Source organism: Protomyctophum bolini (assembly GCF_963924005.1).
Source record: "Protomyctophum bolini genome assembly, chromosome: 13".
Classification (NCBI taxonomy): domain Eukaryota; kingdom Metazoa; phylum Chordata; class Actinopteri; order Myctophiformes; family Myctophidae; genus Protomyctophum; species Protomyctophum bolini.
In genome coordinates, this window is record NC_137874.1 from 5,900,475 (window position 1) to 5,914,547 (window position 14,073).

General features: G+C 41.3%; 1 protein-coding gene across 4 annotated transcripts in view; it reads left to right on the forward strand.

Annotated features, from left to right (window-relative positions):
- Nucleotides 1–2,332: 2,332 nt before the first annotated feature.
- Nucleotides 2,333–14,073, forward strand: part of nlgn3b (neuroligin 3b) — a gene marked incomplete at both ends in the record, with an annotated part of 13,552 nt that continues 1,811 nt past the window's right edge. The window contains 5 exons of one of the 4 annotated variants that reach the window (XM_080780993.1): nt 2,333–2,813; nt 5,024–5,083; nt 6,719–6,868; nt 7,742–7,927; nt 10,996–11,785. In XM_080780993.1, the coding sequence (XP_080637119.1) occupies nt 2,333–2,813; nt 5,024–5,083; nt 6,719–6,868; nt 7,742–7,927; nt 10,996–11,785 (1,667 nt within the window). Of the gene's footprint in view, nt 2,859–5,023; nt 5,084–6,718; nt 6,869–7,741; nt 7,928–10,995; nt 11,786–14,073 lie in introns of all 4 variants that reach the window. The other 3 variants (XM_080780992.1, XM_080780994.1, XM_080780995.1) reach the window with 3 other exon arrangements.

The window sequence follows — 14,073 nt, forward strand, 5'->3', positions numbered from 1 at the left end:
ATTAAGTCACAACTGGGTTCTGTATGGTATAGGCTACTTGTATATGTTATAGCATTTTCTTTCTACTGTAGCCTAATGCAAATGTCACACCTGTTAGTGTTTATAGGATGAAGGCCTATACGATTTGATTGTCAATAATTGGCTAAAATTAAAACATGGGAATCACAGTCCCCGAAACAAGCAATCATGAATTCAAACTAGATATACCGGTAAGCCTTTAATGATTTGACTCAAGGTTAAATTCACATATTATCTTATATATATTCCATGTGCTAAGAGTTTGTTTAGAGAGCCCAGTCAATATTCAACACAAGTTAAAACGTCTAACAGTGCTAACAGTAATGTGATATAACATTCACAAACATACTGTATTTTGTTGCTGAGGTCCCATGCAGCAGAACTTCAGAAAACAAGCATTTCCACATCAAGGAGACAAACTCCTGACACTGTCCTGTTTTTGAGGGCCTCAGGCAGGGGCGCTAGCCCCTCCTATGTCCAGCTTTAAGGGTTTTGTCTTAACCTTGTGTAAATACAAACATTGAATGCCATTGACATTGAATGGCCAGTTTCGAGTGTTTGTGTAAACGAAACCATTGTGTAAATAAAATAAATACAAACATTGAAGACAAAGGTGAGGACGCAAATTGTGATTGGACGGAATGAGATGATGTAAGACGATAAGAGCACTCCTCACTTCACAGTGGTGTGATTTTTAGTTTGTGGGTTCACTGGGTAAAACATATATAGAAATTATAGGCTATATACTATTGTGAGAATACAAAGAAACATGTACATCCTGCCTTTAACCTGCCACGTTTCAACCTCCCTACTATTTTAGTCAAAACAGATAGAAAGTATAGGGCTTAGAACAGGAGTTACTGTTTAGTAATTAGTTAAACAAGGTTGTTTTAGCATGACCAACCAATGAATGTCAAGCAAATATGAATGTATTACTAACGTAGGTTGCAGTTAACCCAAGGCTGGAGCCATATAAAGTCATTCAATATAGATGACTAACCTCGGAAACCCAGAAACTTTATTTCCTGGAAGAAAAATAGATGACAAAATGGTCACAGTTTGTGCCCCTGTTGTTATATTGTGTTTTCATTTCATTTGCTTTGTAGTGAACTATAGCATGTGGTTTTTGAACAAGATGTGAGTATAGTGAGTGTACCATAATGATAAACTACTTATCAGAAGATTGTATACAGTGGAGCCATTTTGAATGAAGTGCATTTGTTAAGGCGGTGGAACTCTGCCTCATAATGATTTCGACATAAAAACAAATCAGTGAGAATGATTTCATTTTCACTAGTGATAAAAAATGCATTAAGAGGCCTATATGGATGAGTGATTTTCTTGAGTACACCCATTTTCATTTTATAAGATTGTAACTTCATACAACTGCTATTACAGACTATATTTATTTATTTGATGTGAAACATTTTATGACTTTAGAACACACAAAGTTTTCAAAAGTTAAATTACTGAGGGTGTCACAGTCAAATCAGAGACCTATTTCCATTGTAGTCTTCACATCCATGTATTCATCCCCATCCAGTGCCCATGTAACGTTGCTATTTTACATAATTATTTAAGCTGTATAAGTAAACGTTTCAGGTACCATCTCTTTAACAATGGACAATTTAGAACAATATACATGGCCCGCTTTGTTTAACAAAGCTAACTGTACACTCACATGTATTACATTCATATATAGGGTTTGTTGTATTGTTTTTCCTTTCTTGTTTTATTGATAATTTGTTATGAATCAGCTTGTCTCTGAGGACCACAGTGGAAATATGTTTTTAACATTTCTGTTAATGATCTATTTGGTCAGCAAATGTAATTTGGTTTTTATAAAGTTCAGTACATATATAAATCAATGAATAATACACAATTTATCCCAAAAAGTAAAGGCAAGGATTATGTGTGCTCAATCAAACACAATGAGCTATATTTTTTAGACGCTTCAGTTTTGCTCTGATGAAGGTCTGATATATAGTTCAAAATATAACACAGAAAATGACAGCATATTCTTCATGTATTTCTAGGCGTAATATCTATCTTGCATATGATTTTAATATATTCTTCCGCTCTGAATATCGTTTTCTGATCTGTTCTTGTTTTCAGATCTGGTCACACTGCAATGAAAAATAGAACTGGGCGGTGAGGATATATACCTGGCTGAAGAGTATTACAATTTTGACAGAATTCGGAGCCAAAGGCAACAATGACTGATGTCTGGTTAACAGGATCCGGGCAGAGTGACTAAGCGGGCTGCACTGTAGTGGGCATTTGTGTTGTACGAGGGCACCGTCTTGCCCAGACCATGTGGCTGGCTACATTTAGAGACCATCTGTTGCCCGCACACCTATTACATCAGCAAGGGACCGTGACCATCACCCACTGTGCCCTCCTCTGGTGGATAGTATGTTCCTGCTGGTCGTTCACCAAGGCGACGAGCCAGAAATTCTACCCGTCGGTCACCACCCAATTCGGGAAGCTGAGAGGCCTCAGGGTGCCCGTGCCCAGCGAGGTGCTTCGGCCCGTCGACCAGTACCTAGGGGTTCCGTATGCGGCCCCTCCCCTGGGCGAGAAGAGATTCATGCCCCCGGATCAGCCCTCCTCTTGGTCGGGGATCAAGAATGCCACGCACTTCATGCCCGTGTGCCCGCAGAACATCCACAACACGGTGCCGGAGATCATGATGCCCATATGGTTCACGTATAACCTGGACACGGTAGCCACGTACATTCAGGACCAGAACGAGGACTGTTTATATCTAAACATCTACGCTCCGACGGAGGATGGTGAGTTGTTTTGGTATAAACTTGTGGACAACAGTGACTCTCCATGTCCGTCGTCGATCACCATTGTGGCCGTGATGTCATTGTGCAATCATTACAGAGCATGAGCATCATTCCATTTCATTGCTGCAAACCCAATGTTGATTTTATACCATCCAAAGACATCTCACCATCTCACCGTCAGTTGCCTTGCCTCGCAAATCCTTTTAAACAAAGACATGGATAAAAGTGAAAATAATAGTTTTGTGGTAAGCCTGAAGAATCTATCTCTATATATCTACAGTATAGATGTGTACCTGAAGGGGTGGGAATAAATAGTTGAGCACTCTTTTGTTCCACTAATTGAATAATTGCAAGGTCAGGGTTTTTCTTCCATACGACAGTCCATGTACAAATAATATCTTTGTTTTCATGTTCAAAATGATGAGACAAGCACACTTGGATGTTTCCACTGAGTAAACAGAATTCAGTCATAATGATAAATCCAATCAAAACATATACCATATCATGTGTCAGCTGTAATCTATTGGTTTTTGTCCTCTCTGATTACCCTGTCTGTCATATTTTTTTATACTGTCAATCATTATTATAGATTCAAATAACATTATGATACTGTAATTAAGGAAGATCTTCTACAAAAATACACTGTATTAATATTAATTAAAGATTAAAGATTCAGCTGCCTTTTAATAGTGCTCCCCCATAAGCATTCAGAGAATTGTGATTGTTTCATCATTTAGAGTTGAATCTGTTTCAACTTTAATAACATGCAGCACGCGCATCTCTTTCGCCATGCAGCATTCCTTGGTACAGTAGCATAGCAACAATTGTTATGCAACCTGCTTGAAAGGTTGCCTTTTTAAAAGTCTCCAGTTTGAAGTTGTGAATAACACTATAGTCTGTGGGCAGCTGCATGCACAGCAAAATAATGCATGCCATCTTGGATTTGTTATTACGTCAAACATTATCTGCTTACCACATGGGGCGTAAATTGCACGTGTATATATATATATGTCCAGTTAAATTCCTGTCCAGCCAGACTATACTTGCTTTATGTCATTCCATTATTATGTCTGCATTTCCTCACACCACTGTCATCACACTTAACCCCTTAAAAAAAAAAACATAAATAAATAAACTATACAGAAACTCAATTTATTTTGCAACGTCGCTCCACTATACGTCCCTTTCTTAAGAATGTCTATATCGAAAACACCTTGAACTTTCTGAGCCTGAGATGTCAGTCTGACGGATGGAAGAAGGAGGAGGAAATGAACCGTCTCTTAAACTTTTCAGTTTCTTACACCTTTGGCCCATTTTTCTTTACAATGTCAAATGAAAGAGTCTATTTTTGCAATCTCAGCTTTTTGATATTCTTGAAAGTAGCTTGCATCTTGACCAAGTCAGTGTGTGTGTGTGTGTGTGTGTGTGTGTGTGTGTGTGTGTGTGTGTGTGTGTGTGTGTGTGTGTGTGTGTGTGCGCGCGCGCGTGCGTATTCTTCTCTTTTCAATAATATTCATATACTCAACCACATATCTCGCCACCTACTCATATCACGAGTAGCCCGAGGTGACACCTAAAGAATCTGAAACCATGCAGGCAAAATGGTTTGTGTGAAAGAATGGACCCAATATTGCAAGATAAAAACAAATATTGAGCCAGGCATGCAGGCCTTCTAAACCAGGCCTAATTGAGCACTACCACACTAACACTATACCTATTAAAAATGTATAGTTAATAAACACAAGACATTAATTATGTATTTGTCATTTTAGTATCCATTACGTGTGATCTGTGTTTGTGTGTTTGCCTGGATTCCAGCCTGTTCCGTGAATTTGTTGATAGCGTGGAGTAACAAAACAAATTCCCAGAACGCAGCGAATCAGGCTGGAAACAGAGCTGTCTGTCAGTGTCTACACCATTCCTTTAGCAAATCTAGCGAACGCATTATATTCACATACATATTATATGTTTGCTTTGTAATAAGAGGCATTTGTGTCATTGAAGAATTCACAATGCCATCTCCAGTTTTTTATGAAAGCAATGGTTGTAAAGCCTTTTACACACAAAGGCATACTTTTTCTTTAACCTTTGCATTTTTTTTTAACTTTATTGTATTTTTATTTTGTGGGCTAGACTGGACGTCAGATTCAAAACTTAATCAATCTTGCTATTTTGAATTGTGTACTTCTTTTTCCTCATGTGACTCCCAGGGTCCCAACACAAGAAAAAGGGGGCGGCTTTCTCACATGGTGACAGTGATAAATCTGAAGGTATTTTTTAGAGCTCAGTCTTAATGCATGGATTCTTTTTGCTCTCTTTTTTTACATTTTTGGGGCGGCACGTTGAAGACGCTGAATCAGAATCAAGTTCATTAAGTCAATTCCAAATAGATTTTTTTGTAAGGGCCACTTTTTAATTGCCACCGATTTTGATTTTGGCATGGCATGATCTATTTTGCCTCATTATGGACCCCCCTGAAGACAACACTCGGTGCAACAAATCAGCTTCAAATTTGCCTTTACAGAAAAATGTAGCCTCATACATATTTCAGTTTTTACTTTGGAGCAATGTGTAGGATTTCATGAATGGTATGTAACAGGGTCCTGGTGGGCTGCAGCTCAGAATACATATCGGGGAGGATGCATTAATTTTTACAACTGAAAGCATATTTTAACAAGGCGAAAAAGAACATGTTCATAAATATTGCACATTATATGGTGTTTTTTTTTATCCCCTGTGGATGCATGTCATACGCTCATAGATATTGATACAATGCCATTTTCATTTTAGAATAACTACTCTCGATTGAAATGCTATATGGGTAAAATGTGTGTTCAATCCATTATCCTTCTGAGCATTGTGGGTTCAGACCTTCAACGGCAGGGGCACAAAGATACAGCATGTGATGCCCACTATATGCTCCAAGGTTATAATAGTTGTGGATTTTTCATTATAGTTTAGTTTTGACAATTTGTTTTCTAATTCAGTTATAGTTTTAATTTGTTTTTAAGAGCGCGTTTGCTTGTTTTGTGACGATTAGTCTTAGTTTATAGTTTGTATTCGTTTTTGTTAGTTTTCAATATATAACCCCTTTCATACTTCATACTATAACCTTTCATACTTTGGGTTATTTGTCAGGTGCAGGATTAAAAAGGTCAGAGTAAAGGCCTATTCATACTACTTTTTAGGTGATAAGGTGACCACCGTGGTGGTTGGAACAACTACAACGCTCACCCAAACACATCTCTCTGTTTATACTAACCACCTTATCACCTAAAACTGGAGCATATGGTCCATGAGTAGGCCTGTTATATATTCAGTTACTGTTAGCATTTTGTCTATAATTTCAGTTCGTTTTAGTTAGTTTTGCAAACACACAATACAGTTTCAGTTAGTTATCGTTTTATTTTATTTTTATTTATCATACCGGGAGTTTTTATTTAGTTCAGTTAACGATTAGTTAGTATTCTACAAGTTTCTGTTATTTTGTTCGTTTTCGTTAACCATAATAACCTTGCTATGCTCTTTGGATCGTGCCTAATTGATAGAAAATCGCAACAAACAAAAAGTGTTGTGGTTAGTCTTCACCGTGTCTTCTTTTAACCTCATTTACTTCGTTGACCAGTCTTTTCTGTGAGTGTCGATCGTGAGGTCGTAGATTGCCTAATTATCGCTGAACGCACACCTATTGTCATCGAACGTTTGCCTATTATAACATGCCCAGGATAGGGATGCTATAGGTTAAACCATGTGAGAGGGTATACTACACAGTACACATCATCACTATATGTTTGCCTCTAGCTCTACACTGGGAAATAGAGCTTTGGCGTGGAACGTCTCAAATCCCATCGCCCCGCCAGTGCAACTGTTTTGTTGAGCATGTGTTTGTTTGACTGACGTTGCAGACATACGGGACTCTGAGGCTCGACCTGTGATGGTGTACATCCATGGCGGATCCTACATGGAAGGAACGGGGAACATGATGGACGGCAGCGTACTCGCCAGCTATGGGAACGTTGTCGTCGTCACGCTCAACTACAGGATCGGCATATTAGGTGATTGCATTTGAAATAACCCTCGTATTTAAATGAGCTTCGAGCCTCCAGTCAGTGTGCAGAAACAAACGTTGTCATTGTCAATGTGATTTGTGTGTAAGAGACCTGTGTAAGAGTAAACACTCATCTTACTGTGCTGAACTTATACCGGAATAGGGATTGCAGGGAGGTTAGGGGTGTTTCTTTCCCTAGTGTTTAGTCCATTAAGACCTGGAACACGTCTGTGTCACCTTAGCTTTAAGCTAATTACACACTTTAACCATTGAACTTTAGCTTTAGAAAAATCGAGAAAATTTGTGCAAATCTTTGAATATATGTTCTTTCCCCGCAAACGTTTTAAACTCATATCTTTGCTTCTGCGGGGTCCCTGGTCGTTATACTGTCATGATTTAGATGACATTTGTAGAATCAGATGCAATGGGTTTAAGCCGGTGAATGTGAAGACAGAGCAAGGAGGAGCCAGTTTCCGCGTGTCTTTAAGTACCAGGTCTTATTACTTAACTTAAGACCTGGAGGTGTGATCAATGCCATTTGGCTATTCTGAGTGTCCAAAGAGCATTGACCAGGCCTCCAGGTCTTAAGTTAAGTTAAGTAATAAGACCTGGTACTTTAAGACACGCAAAATACAGCCATTAATGTATTTTTAAGTGCTGAATGGTGGCCTCTCTATAGTTTCTAAACATATATGTAACAAATTCTCAGAGACATTCAAACTCATAAGAAGACAGCTTCAGTAAGGCCTAATTTAGGTTTCTTCATACACTTAAAGGCTTTAGGTTAGTCGTCCTGGTGGCTATTATGTTACTTAACACAGCAACTATGTCATTAATTACCGCACCTGTGTTCTTTCTCTGTATACTGTGTATGTTTTAGGCTTTCTAAGTACGGGTGACCAGGCAGCAAAAGGCAACTATGGACTCTTGGACCAAATCCAAGCACTCCGATGGATCAGTAAGAATATTGGTTACTTCGGAGGAGACCCGGGTCGTATCACAGTGTTTGGATCAGGGATCGGGGCTGCCTGTGTCAGTCTGCTGACGCTGTCCCACCACTCAGAGGGTAAGACTTGTGGGAGCCACTGTTCCCAAACAGCATGCACCATAGAAGACATGCTGCATATACTGTAGCTACAGTAGGATTAGGCATGCACGTACGCCGCGCGCACACAAGCGCATGCACACACACACTGCTACTTTTGCTATTTCATTTCAAATCAATCTAATACATTTAATCACTTAGGAGGTTTTTACAGTATACATATTATGTACTATAAAGTCCCAAATGTAGCTCTGTTTACTGCCCGAGTCCACTGCGGCTCTAAGTGGTCCGGTGGAGTGTTCTCTGGTGTGGGTGCAGTATACAGTGTAGCTCATGGGGGTTTGGTTAAGTGAGTGACTGTGCTATTGTTGTTCGCCTCTCCTCAATCCAATCAGGCTAAAAGCTTTGCCTCTTAAAAGACTGGGATCTCTTAAAGGGAGCATATCTGTGTCATAAAAGTTTCATCGTCTCATCATGTTCACCTGCTCATTTCACATACATGAACAAATGTCTGCGCCGTTTACCATTTCACCTGGTTCATTTGTTAGCGTTTATTATTATTATTATTGTTCATTATTAGGCCTAGTGCCTATACCGTGGGGCACCAAGGATGGCGATGCCAGTCAGTCAGTCAGTCAGCCAGCCAGCCATGCAGCTAGCCAGCCAGCCAGCCATGCAGTCAGTCAGTCAGTCAGTCAGTCAGTCAGTCAGCCAGCCAGCCAGTCTGTCCATCACTTTGTTCCCAAACAACATATAAAACTATACTGGCTTGATAACCATGAAATGCTGTGCACATTCAGGATCCCTAGACCAAACCCAAACGTGGTTCTCAATGTTTTTGGCTGGGGACCCCCGGAAATGCTTTGGCCATGTCTCTTTCACGACTCCAGGTTGAGAACCCTTGCCCTAGACACGAACTACTTTTGTTGACTCAATGGCATTTTCTCCAGCACTACCCGTATATGTCAACATTTCTAATTGTACACACACAACGTCGCAGAATCTAATGGTCAAATGATTGCCAGGCATCCATGTATTCTTTTCGGCAAGCAACACTGTCATACAATGTACAAACTAGGTGTCCTTTCCAGATATGCTTCCAACACTGTACAAATCCCATCCAATAGGCCTAACTAACAACTCTAGATCTAAATCTTCCATCATCATCATCCCAATGAAAAACATGCAACTATACACACAACAATTCAGAAACCAAACCATGCCTCATTTGACATGGAGCGTTAATGAAAAAATGACTAGGATGAAAAGAAGAAAATGTTTACGTCTCAGCGGTCCCCTTTAAAAATAATATTGCTTCCAGCGCCCCCTTAACTCCTCTGTATGCTTCCTGGGGGGTCTGTACCGACCCCATTGAGGGACACTACTCTAGTGCCATCCTTCAATCAACATTTCATTTGGGTAATTGTTTTTTTTTTTTTTATTATTAATATTATTACCCTTATTATTATATCAATCAATCAATCAACTTTATTTGTTCAGACTCAGGGTCCCATAAACAACAGACAACATAAAACACTGTATACATTATTATTATTATTATTATTTTCTATTATTGCAACAACCAATTTCAAATTTTCAGCTTGGGGGGGGGGGGGGGGGGGGCTGGTGGTGGAGACCACATGCTTCTTGTGAGCATGAGGGCTTTGCTGTGAATCCAGCCCCAGTCTTGTCTTTCATATCTACGATATTTCTGCCCTTGGTTTCCTGTCTCTCAAAAAATCGTATAAAAAAAACAAACAAACAACAATCTTCAGCTTGATTGTGTGCATCTCCCATATTGCAAAACCTCCCTCGTATTGCTTACAAAGGTGGTTCATATGGGGCTCGATCGAGTCCGTGGACCAAAATATTATATTTACTTTGGTTTTCCTATTGTTGGCACTGCAGGCAATATAGATATTATAGATAAAAATGAATAATATTTGACTTTTTCCACTGACTTTATTATTTCTTTATTAAGAACACACACACACTTTATTAAGTGTGTGTGGCTGTCAATACACATTCCACATAAATGTGTTTTTGACAAGTTCTCTAGATACAATTAAACATTATTTACTATTTGCGAGGACACACACACACACACACACACACACACACACACACACACACACACACACACACACACACACACACACACACACACACACACACACACACACACACACACACACACACACACACACACACACACACACACACACACACACACACACCAGATTAGTCACAGCAACTGGAGTGAATGAACTCATCAGCATCATTAACTACAATGCTGCTAACTCTCATCTTTCTTAATGGCATAGTTCTAAGGATAGCTGTCTGCCCGTCTGTCTGCCCGTCTGTCCGCCCATCTGTCCATGCACACTGCACAGCAAATTTCCAAACAATAATGCTTCCCAGCATATTAATTCCTCTAGTGCCAAAAAAGTAGGCCACTTTGCACGCAAGATATCTCAAAATGGCCACATCTCAACTTTGCACACGAGATGCTTCATAATCTAATAGGCAGCACTAGTGAGTTGTGTAGCGCATAATATGGCCTTCCCTTTAGCACCATTCTGGGCAGGAACCCCTTTTGGTGTTAGCATTATCACATTATGTTATGCTTTAGCTATTTAAAAATAGCAGATCTACAAGCTCATAGCGCGCCGCGCTACAAGCTTGTAGGTCTGCTATTTTTGAAAAACCGAAGAACCACTGACATAGAAACATAGCTTTTTCAGAAAACTGTCAGGATGTAGAAGACATTTTTAGAATCTGATCTCAGGTCAGAATGGGTTAAAGCCAAACTTTTCACATGCACAAAAGTATGTATAGTTCTATGTTATCAGATTGCTATGAAGATTACTGAGCACATTCATGCTCGGCTGACGGCTGAAGGAGGAACCCTAACCATTTGAGTGACCCAATGACCTTTCTATGATCTCCACCCAATTTCCACTAAGCTATCAGCTATTAAGCAGCTGGCTATAGTCTTGTTACAGAGCTAAATGAACATTCAGGAGTTTGCTCTGACATATTTCCCTTGTCCTTTTTGTGCTGCATGTGTTGTTGTGCTTTCTCTATAGGCCTGTTCCACAGAGCCATCATCCAAAGTGGCTCGGCTCTGTCCAGCTGGGCCGTCAACTACCAGCCCGTCAAATACACGCGCATGCTGGCCGAGCGGGTCGGCTGCAACGTCCTGGACACCGTGGACATGGTCTCCTGCCTGCAGAAGAAGACCGCCAAGGAGCTGGTGGAGCAGGACATCCAGGCCGCCCGCTACCGCGTGGCCTTCGGCCCCGTCATCGACGGCGACGTCATACCCGACGACCCCGAGATCCTCATGGAGCAGGGGGAGTTCCTCAACTACGACATCATGCTGGGCGTCAACCAGGGCGAGGGGCTGCGCTTCGTGGAGAACGTGATGGACCTGGAGGACGGCGTGTCCGGCAGCGACTTCGACTTCGCCGTGTCCGACTTCGTGGACAGCCTGTACGGCTACCCGGAGGGCAAGGACACGCTGCGGGAGACCATCAAGTTCATGTACACGGACTGGGCCGACAAGGACAACCCGGAGACGCGGCGGAAGACCCTGGTGGCGCTGTTCACCGACCACCAGTGGGTGGAGCCCGCCGTGGTGACGGCGGACCTCCACGCCCGCTACGGCTCGCCCACGTACTTCTACGCCTTCTACCACCACTGCCAGAGCCTGATGAAGCCGGTGTGGTCCGACTCGGCGCACGGCGACGAGGTGCCGTACGTGTTCGGCATCCCGATGGCGGGCCCGACGGACCTGTTCCCGTGCAACTTCTCCCGGAATGACATCATGCTCAGTGCCGTGGTCATGACGTATTGGACCAACTTTGCCAAGAGTGGGTGAGTAAAAAAAGCAATGTCTGACTTACAGTATACTCTGTCAGAGGAGATCTGTTTGTTTTCAATAAGAGACACCATCATGCGATGGAGTGGTATTGGGTTTATATACCATAGACTGTAAATAAAATATGGACAAAGTGTTCGCCGGGTCTGATATGGACATAAGATGAAGCCAGTCAGTCCTTGAATTGTAAATCGCCATCTTTCTAGATCCGTTTGGGCCCAGCTGGCCCAGACAACGAGGCGGGACTTCCCCCCTTCTTCTTAGTTGGTTTTTATTTTGACTCGAAGGGGGGTGGCTCTCGATCATAGACTGGTGAAGTTGGGCCCAAATACATGGAGCTCTATGGAGCTATGGGTTTTTTTGGGCCCAGTGACAGCGCCACAACAGGCCATTATATGAACTTTCAGGAAGTCCCGATTTCCTCAGTGGCTTCACAAAATATCTGTCTGACTGCCCCCCTGGTTTATACCAGGCCTAGTTTATTTGGTCTGATTTATTCTTTGTTGCTCGCCAAAAGTAGGCCTAAGTGATGGAATCTAGTCTAGCCCTATAACGGTTAGGAAACAATAGGAAGAATTTTGCATAATTTAAGCCAAGTTGTAAAGTGATCTTATTTCATACAGTTTCTCATTCTTTTTGTCTTTTGTCGTAAGTGTTTAAGGCTAATTCATTTCATTTTACAGTGAGCTGTTCAGACTGTGTTAAATGTGGCCCTCTTTTTATTACCTTTAATGAACAGGACAATCTAAGGACTTTCAAATAAAATCAAACTGTTATGTTTAGGATTTAGCACAGAGGCAGCCCATCACGCTAAAAGAGTTATGCTCCTCCTTCAAGTTCAAGACAAATGAAGCCAACCAGGGGTACAATAACAATACAATTATAAATAACTGAATGAGGAGACAGACAAACTCAACAACAACAAAGAAATTTATTATGGCAATAATATCCCAAAACATAGAGGATTGAAATAGAATCTGGCACGGCTCCCTTATGCTGTTTGTCCCCTCTCACTTTATACGTTCCCTAATAGTCAACCTCTTCTTTTGAAAGACAAATGCATGTGGTCTCCAAGAGGCTAACCTCAGCTCAACCTCAACCTCATTCAATGAAAAGATAAACCAATTATCTGAGTCACTCTTCAGAGGTATAGGCTACTGTCTCCTTCTTCTGTAATTCTTGTAGAATATTATTTCTACTCGTGGCACATTGTGGCTGCTCTGGGAGTGTGGGGTGGGTTCCAGGACATTCATTTTATTTTAATGTAATTAGGCCAAAGACACTTTTGATATCACATATCAGGGTCCCTTATACGGCAGAATAATTTGAAGCTCATGGCCCATTGAAAGTCAATTGGCGTCTGTCATGAAAAACACCCTGTCCTAAGAAATGTTAAAACAAGTTGCTACTTAAAAGCAATGATTTCCAATGCACATGTGATTCTGTGAACAACCAATGACAAAAGAGCTCATTCTCTATATGGGTCTTCAATAGGGGGTCCTCAGAGTTACTAAGGGGGGGGCTGCCATTGTGATTTACCAAAATATTTAAATGCCAAAACACATTACGCTGAGAAGTACTTTAAAAGGTAAAATAAGCAGCATTTTAGGAAGACATTCCCCTTTTCAGAGTTTACAGAGTCTGTGCACAAACCTGACCAGCTATACTCATACCCATCTGTTATTTTTTACACCAAAACGCCTTGCTGAAAATATCTACAAGCAGATCTGATATTGTCTGTACATAAGATGAATCCACATTTCATTTACACAGCACTCGGTGATAGTGCTGTCAAACAAATCTGCTGCGTCACTTGGAGCTTTGAAAGCCTCTTATAAAAACGCACACACACACACTCACACTCACACTCACACTGTCACACACACACACACACACACACACACACACACACACACACACACACACACACACACACACACACACACACACAGAGTACGTTTAATATATATGCATGATGCATCACGATTTTATATGTACAGCATATAGTGGAGGGATATTCAACTATAGATTAGGTAGTGGGCCACAATTAGTCAAATTACTTGAAGTCGGGGGGGGGGGCAATACACTGTGACTGTTCCGTAGCGTTTCTGACTTACGTTTGCTCTTGGACGCACACAGGTTGGAGGGTTGCGGAGCTCTGGTAGAAGGTGGAGGTTTATGTTTGGGAGACAGGCAGCAGTGGTTTGGTGATCTGGGCTTTGGGAAATGAGTGCAGCTACTTACATAGCCTCCCACACCTGTGCGTGGCCAAGGTAACAACCTG